Source organism: Lampetra fluviatilis, chromosome 68 (genome assembly GCF_964198595.1).
Source record: "Lampetra fluviatilis chromosome 68, kcLamFluv1.1, whole genome shotgun sequence".
Classification (NCBI taxonomy): Eukaryota; Metazoa; Chordata; class Hyperoartia; order Petromyzontiformes; family Petromyzontidae; genus Lampetra; species Lampetra fluviatilis.
In genome coordinates this window covers 4,067,646-4,075,518 of record NC_136342.1, presented here as the reverse complement: position 1 = coordinate 4,075,518, position 7,873 = coordinate 4,067,646, and the positions used below count along the sequence as shown (strand labels likewise).

Below are 7,873 nucleotides of genomic sequence, written 5' to 3'. Positions count from 1 at the left end.
TCCATGTGTCTGTGCGTGTGTCTCCATGTGTCTGTGTGTGCGTCTCCATGTGTCTGTGCGTGTGTCTCCATGTGTCTGTGTGTGTGTCTCCATGTGTCTGTGCGTGTGTCTCCATGTGTCTGTGTGTGTGTCTCCATGTGTCTCCATGTGTCTGTCTGTGCGTGTGTCTCCATGTGTCTGTGTGTGTGTCTCCATGTGTCTGTGCGTGTGTCTCCATGTGTCTGTGTGTGCGTCTCCATGTGTCTGTGCGTGTGTCTCCATGTGTCTGTGTGTGTGTCTCCATGTGTCTGTGCGTGTGTCTCCATGTGTCTGTGCGTGTGTCTCCATGTGTCTGTGCGTGTGTCTCCATGTGTCTGTGTGTGTGTCTCCATGTGTCTGTGCGTGTGTCTCCATGTGTCTGTGTGTGTGTCTCCATGTGTCTGTGCGTGTGTCTCCATGTGTCTGTCTGTGCGTGTGTCTCCATGTGTCTGTGCGTGTGTCTCCATGTGTCTGTGCGTGTGTCTCCATGTGTCTGTGTGTATGTCTCCATGTGTCTGTGTGTGTGTCTCCATGTGTCTGTGCGTGTGTCTCCATGTGTCTGTGTGTGTGTCTCCATGTGTCTGTGTGTGTGTCTCCATGTGTCTGTGTGTGCGTCTCCATGTGTCTGTGCGTGTGTCTCCATGTGTCTGTCTGTGCGTGTGTCTCCATGTGTCTGTGCGTGTGTCTCCATGTGTCTGTGTGTGCGTCTCCATGTGTCTGTGCGTGTGTCTCCATGTGTCTGTGCGTGTGTCTCCATGTGTCTGTGCGTGTGTCTCCATGTGTCTGTGTGTGTGTCTCCATGTGTCTGTGCGTGTGTCTCCATGTGTCTGTCTGTGCGTGTGTCTCCATGTGTCTGTGTGTGTGTCTCCATGTGTCTGTGCGTGTGTCTCCATGTGTCTGTGTGTGTGTCTCCATGTGTCTGTGCGTGTGTCTCCATGTGTCTGTGTGTGTGTCTCCATGTGTCTGTGCGTGTGTCTCCATGTGTCTGTCTGTGCGTGTGTCTCCATGTGTCTGTGCGTGTGTCTCCATGTGTCTGTGCGTGTGTCTCCATGTGTCTGTGTGTATGTCTCCATGTGTCTGTGTGTGTGTCTCCATGTGTCTGTGTGTGCGTCTCCATGTGTCTGTGCGTGTGTCTCCATGTGTCTGTCTGTGCGTGTGTCTCCATGTGTCTGTGCGTGTGTCTCCATGTGTCTGTGTGTGCGTCTCCATGTGTCTGTGCGTGTGTCTCCATGTGTCTGTGTGTGTGTCTCCATGTGTCTGTGCGTGTGTCTCCATGTGTCTGTGTGTGCGTCTCCATGTGTCTGTGCGTGTGTCTCCATGTGCCTGTGTGTGTGTCTCCATGTGTCTGTGTGTGTGTCTCCATGTGTCTGTGTGTGTGTCTCCATGTGTCTGTGCGTGTGTCTCCATGTGTCTGTGTGTGTGTCTCCATGTGTCTGTGTGTGTGTCTCCATGTGTCTGTGCGTGTGTCTCCATGTGTCTGTGTGTGCGTCTCCATGTGTCTGTGTGTGTGTCTCCATGTGTCTGTGTGTGTGTCTCCATGTGTCTGTGCGTGTGTCTCCATGTGTCTGTGTGTGTGTCTCCATGTGTCTGTGCGTGTGTCTCCATGTGTCTGTGCGTGTGTCTCCATGTGTCTGTGCGTGTGTCTCCATGTGTCTGTGCGTGTGTCTCCATGTGTCTGTGCGTGTGTCTCCATGTGTCTGTGCGTGTGTCTCCATGTGTCTGTGCGTGTGTCTCCGCGTCTGTGCGTGTGTCTCCATGTGTCTGTGTGTGGGTCTCCATGTGTCTGTGCGTGTGTCTCCATGTGTCTGTGCGTGTGTCTCCATGTGTCTGTGCGTGTGTCTCCATGTGTCTGTGTGTGTGTCTCCATGTGTCTGTGTGTGTGTCTCCATGTGTCTGTGCGTGTGTCTCCATGTGTCTGTGCGTGTGTCTCCATGTGTCTGTGCGTGTGTCTCCATGTGTCTGTGCGTGTCTCCATGTGTCTGTGTGCGTGCGTCTGCGTCTGCGTGTGCGTCTGCGTGTGTGCGTCTGTGCGTCTGCGTGTGTGCGTGCAGCGGACAGCGAGGACTCGCTGAGCGTGGTGGAGGGGGAGATCCTCTTCGTGGTGGCGAGCGACGGTGGCGACGGCTGGACCCGCGTGCGCCGCGGCTCCGACGAGGGATACGTCCCCACCTCGTACGTTGAGCTGCACGCCGCTGCCGGCACCGGCGGCGGCGGCGGTGGCACCGGCGACACGGCCATCACCTACATCTAGCACGTGACGGGCCACCCACCCTCCCACCCCACCTCTCCCCCACCCCCCCACCCCAACCCCCCACCCCACCTCTCCCCCACCACCCCCCCACACCTCTCCGCCACCTCTCCCCCACCACCCCCCCAACCCCCCACCCCACCTCTCCCCCGGCTTTTGCCGAGCGCCGGCGGCACACGGAGCCTCTCGCTCGGCCCGCGCCGACGGGAAGTTGGTGAAGTCGGGGGTGGTGGGTGCGGTGGGTGCGGTGTGTGCGGTGGGTGCGGTGGGTGCGGTGTGTGTGGTGTGTGTGCGGTGTGTGGTGTGTGTGGGGGGATATTCTGGATCGGGGAGACATGCAGCTTGTCCGCGTGTCGCGATGTCGCTGCTGCTGCTGATGATGCTGCTGCTGCTGCTCCTGCTGCTGATGATGATGCTGCTGCCGCTGCTGCTGCCGCCGTTGCCACGTGCCGGATCGGCGCTCCGAGGGCCTCTTCACTGTGACGGCAGTCACCGAGTCGTGTGTGCGCGTGTGCACGTGTGTGTGTGTGTGTGCGCGTGTGTGTGTGTGCGCGTGTGTGCGCGTGTGTGTGCGCGTGTGTGTGTGTGCGTGTGCGAGTGTGCACGTGTGCGTGTGTGCGTGTATGCGCGTGCGCGTGTGCGTGTGTGCGTGTGTGCACGTGGGGAGCGGTAGTGCAGCAGTTAGCGCGCTGCGCTATGAACCCGGCGACACGGGTTCGATTCCCGCTCACGGCCAACACCGGTGACGATTATCTGAACCGGTCCCGGGCCTCCCCTAGGTCGACTCAGCCTCAAATGAGTACCTGGTGCGGTGTTGTAAAAATTGCCACTGGGGAGACAAAGGCGGCCGGGCGTGGTGCTGGCCACCCACCCCCTCGTGTGCCGTTCCGGCCTTCGTAGGTGCTCGCTAACAGCACTTGCCCCTACAGTCTGTTCAGGCTATACGGGGGATCTTTATCTTTGTTGTGCGCGTGCGTGCGTGTGGGTTGCCCGCCAAAGGTATTGGGAACTCGCGTTCGGTCAGCGGCACGGGGGAGGGAGAGAGAGGAGAGGTCCCCCCCCTCCTCCTGCTGTCCCAAGTCGCTGAGTTGTTAATTTTTTGCAATAAAGATTCGGTGATGAACTCTGCGGGCACCACGTGACTCGCTGTGGGACTTGAGGAACCGTGTGTGGTGGGTGGGTGGGTGAGCGGGGGTGGGGGGTGGGTGAGCGTGGTGGGGGGGGTGGGCGAGGTGGTGGGGGGGTGGGTGGGTAAGTGGGTGGGTGGGTAAATTGGTGGGTGAGTTGATGGGTGGGTGAGTGTATAGGTGAGTGGGTGGGCGAATAGGTGAGTGGATAGGTGGTGGGTGAGTGGGTTAAGTGGGTGTGTGAGTGGGTGGGTCTGTAGGTGATAGGGTGGGCGATTCGATGGGTGGGTGAATAGGTGGGTGGGTGACTGGATAGGTAGTTGAGTGGGTCGGTGGGTGATTGAGTGAGTGGGTCGGTGGGTGGATGGGTGCGTGGGTAGGTGGGTGGGCGAGTGGATGGGTTGGGTGAGTGGGTGGGTGAGTGAATAGGTGGGTGGGTGAGTGGGTGGGTGAGTGGATAGGTGGGTGGGTGAGTGGGTGAGTATATGGGTGGGTGGGTGAGTGGGTGAGTATATGGGTGGGTGAGTGGATAGGTGGGTGGGTGAGTGGGTGAGTATATGGGTGGGTAGGTGGATAGGTGGGTGGGTGGGTGAGTGGGTGAGTATATGGGTGGGTGGGTGAGTGGGTGAGTATATGGGTGGGTGAGTGGATAGGTGGGTGGGTGAGTGGGTGAGTATATGGGTGGGTGAGTGGATAGGTGGGTGGGTGAGTGGGTGAGTATATGGGTGGGTGAGTGGATAGGTGGGTGGGTGAGTGGGTGAGTATATGGGTGGGTGAGTGGATAGGTGGGTGGGTGAGTGGGTGAGTATATGGGTGGGTGAGTGGATAGATAGGTGGATAGGTGAGTGGGTGAGTATATGGGTGGGTGAGTGGATAGGTGGGTGGGTGAGTGGGTGAGTATATGGGTGGGTGAGTGGATAGGTGGGTGGTTGAGTGGGTAGATAGGTGGATAGGTGAGTGGGTGGGTGGGTGAGTGGGTGAGTATATGGGTGGGTGAGTGGATAGGTGGGTGGTTGAGTGGGTAGATAGGTGGATAGGTGAGTGGGTGGGTGGGTTGGGTGTAATTCTCAGGGGGCCCAATGGGAACGATGGAGGGGCCCGTCCGTGCCGATGTTGAACTTCTCTCGCACGGCACGTGGCCAAGGCGCGCGACGCAACGCGCCACGGAAGCCGGCATTGTCTGTCGCGTGTTTTATTTGACGAGTCGAGACGCTCCGACGATGACACGCGGGCACACGGCGACAATGCCGACGACGACGACGAATCGACTCCCCGTCGCGAAGGGCGACGACTACACGGTCGCGATAAAAGATGAGCGATTGCAGGCTTTGAACATAATTACAGACGTGCGCGTGTGTGTGTGCGTGTGTGTGTGCGCGTGTGTGTATGCGTGTGTGTATGTTCGCGTGTGTGCGCGTGTGTGTGCGTGCGCGTGTGTGCGCGTGTGTGCGTGCGTGTGCGCGCGTGCGTGTGTGTATGTGTGCGCGTGTGTGCGTGCGTGTGTGCGCGTGTGTGTATGTTCGCGTGTGTGCATGTATGTTTGTGTGTGTGCGCGCGTGCGTGTGTATGTGTGCGTGTGTGTGTGTGTGTATGTGCGTGTATGTGCGTGTATGTGCGCGTGTGTGTGTGTGTGTATGTGCGCGTGTGTGTATGTGTGCGTGTGTGTATGTGCGTGTATGTGCGCGTGTGTGTGTGTGTATGTGCGCGTGTGTGTGCGTGTGTGTGCGCGCGTGCGTGTATGTGCGTGTATGTGCGTGTGTGTGCGTGTGTGTGCGTGTATGTGCGTGTATGTGCGTGTGTGTGCGTGTGTGTGCGTGTGCGTGTGTGTGCGTGTGTGTGCGTGTGTGTATGTGTGCGTGTGTGCGTGTGCGCGTGTGTGTGTGTGCGTGTATGTGTGCGTGTGTGTGCGTGTGTGTGTGCGCGCGCACGCACGGGTTGATGCGCACTGGAGGGCAGCTGCTTAGAGCGGAAGGTTGGGGAGGGGGGGAGGGAGGGAAGGGGAGGGAGAGAAAGAGGGAGGGAGGGAGGGGAGGGGAGGTGGGGGAGGAAGGTGGGGGAGGGAAAGAGGGAGGGGAGGGAGGTGGGGGAGGTGGGGGAGGGAAAGAGGGAGGGGAGGGGAGGTGGGGGAGGAAGGTGGGGGAGGGAAAGAGGGAGGGGAGGGAGGTGGGGGAGGTGGGGGAGGTGGGGGGGGGAGGGAGGGAGGGAGGTGGGGGAGGGAGGGGAGGGAGGCGGGGGAGGTGATGGAGGGTGGGAGGTGGGGGAGGGAGGTGTGGGAGGGAGGTGGGGGAGGTGATGGAGGGTGGGCAGGGCGAGGTGGCGAGTGAGAAGCACCATCATTACACATAGAACTTTTATTTTATTTTTATATAACAAAGTACCGTCAATCGTTAAATTAAACACGCCAAGGGGCTTGCCCGCTGAGGGGAGTGCAGGGTGGGAGGTCGTGCCACCACCCGACACATCCACCCACCACCGCCCACAACCACCCACCACCGCCCACAACCACCCACAACCACAACCACAACCACCCCACAGACCTACTACTACTTCTTCAATTCTTTTTTTTTATGTTTTGAAAATCACACGCCACGCCCCCGAAGTTGATGCTGGTGGTTGTTGTTTGTTGTTGTTGCGGTTGTGGTTTTGTTGTAAATCACCAGGGGCGAAACTTCACGGCACTTGTAAATTGTTCAATGTTGCCACACACGCTCACCGGTGTGGGCTGAACTCGTGAAAAGGCTGTGCCGGTGGGTGCTGGCCGGGGTGGTGGTGGTAGTGGCGGTGGTGGTGGTTGCGGTGGTGGTGGTGGATGGCGGGTTTAATAACAAAACATTTACGCGCTAAACCGACGGGCGTTGTTCTGCAGACGGATGGAGACATCGCCGCTGAACCAGCCAAATCCTGCTCCCGGTTTTTTTTATTCTCTGCGGCAAAATCGACCCTTTTATTTGGAAGGCGTGGGGTGGTGGTGGTACTAAGGTGGGCAGGGTTGAGGTGGGTCGGTTGGAGGGGGTGGGGGCAGTGTGTGTGTGGGAAGCAGCAGGAGCAGCAGGAAAAAGGGTGGAATGTTGTATAGATTTCATCGTCTTTCCCATGCCCGTGGGTACGGCGACGACGCGAAACAACGGACAAACAGGCCGCGAGCGAGACGTCGCCGTGGTGGTGGTGGACAGGGTTGTGCCATTCGTATGAAACCTCTTCGGCGGTGCCTCTTCGCTCATCCGCCGCTTTAGCACGACCACCACCGTCGCTTCAGCACCACCACCACTACCACGACCGTTTAGCACCACCACCGCTTTAGCACCACCACCACCACTTTAGCACCACCACCACCACTTTAGCACCACCACTGAGCGCTAGCCGGCGGGGGAGACGTCGCACAACACGGAGAGGTGGTGGTGGCGGTGACGGCGACACGGCCCTGGGTAGGTTTGTGGCCGATGGAAGGCTGCTCTGGCTATGGCTGTGGCATCGAGGTCGCGAGATGGATGGGAGTTTGGGGGGGGGGGGGGGGGTCGAGGTGAAGGGGGTTGGTGGGCAGGGGGAGGGCGGTGTAACTCAAAGGGGCTCTGTCACGAAAAGCTCGGAGAGGAGAAGGGGGCGGCGGGCGGGGGCATTAAGGCAAATTTTAGAAGAAACCGATAAATTCAAGTGGTGTGGATTATAAACCAGGGGCCGCCATCTCTCCCCCCCCCACCCATTACCACCCAGCGGGGGGGGGGGGGGGGGGGGCTAACACGACGGTGCAGGATCTAACGACGACCGCCGGGCCGGGCCGGGCCTGGCGCGGAGGCAACCGAGTGGTGGCGGTCGTGGCGAACGGCTCCCAATGGAGTCCCCCCCCCCCCCCACCACCAACTCCCGCCCCCCGGGTCTCTCCACGCAACCGGCTGGTGGTTGGGGGGGGGCCTCTCCCCCCCCGCCACCACCCCCACCACCACCGCCCTCTCTCTCGGCGCCGACCGCGTGGCAAGAACGGCCGCCTCCCCCGCCGCCCACACAACCCCCTGTCGGGCAAGGGGATGGGAGGAGGGGGTCTCTTCACGGGGCCCCCCCCCCCCCCCCCCACCGGGGGTCCCCTACCCCTGGAAGCAGACGGGCCCCAGGGTGAACCCGAAGCGTTGGGAGGGCTCCCCGAAGTCGCTGATCATGACGTCGCTCAGGGGCAGCAGCTCGACGCGCGGAGTCCGCACGCTCAGCACCGAGCGCTCCGAGCCCTTGCGGAACTGCGCGCACGGACACGCACGGACACACACGCACGGACACACACGGACACACACGCACAGACACACACGGACAGACACGCACGCACGGACAGACACACGGACACGCACGGTGATCGTGACGTCACTCGGGGGGCAGCAGCAGCTTCACGCGCGGAGAGGGATGAGGCGGCGCGATTGGCACAGCAGACGACCCGGGGGACACATGGGTGACACACACATGACACACGCGGGGGACACACGGCGGGGACACGTGG

The 7,873-nt window shown here is 60.2% G+C and overlaps 2 protein-coding genes across 2 annotated transcripts in view; one reads left to right on the top strand and one right to left on the bottom strand.

Annotated features, from left to right (window-relative positions):
• LOC144952537 (formin-binding protein 1-like) overlaps window positions 1-2,269 on the top strand; it is a 55,498-nt gene extending 53,229 nt beyond the window's left edge. Inside the window, exon 18 of the mRNA XM_078882986.1 lies at window positions 2,070-2,269. Coding sequence (XP_078739112.1) covers window positions 2,070-2,269 — 200 coding nt within the window. The remainder of the gene's footprint in view (window positions 1-2,069) is intronic.
• Window positions 2,270-5,681: 3,412 nt separating this feature from the next.
• LOC144952536 (uncharacterized) overlaps window positions 5,682-7,873 on the bottom strand; it is a 208,730-nt gene continuing 206,538 nt past the window's right edge. The window contains 1 exon segment of the mRNA XM_078882985.1: window positions 5,682-7,619. Coding sequence (XP_078739111.1) covers window positions 7,473-7,619 — 147 coding nt within the window. The 3' untranslated portion in view covers window positions 5,682-7,472.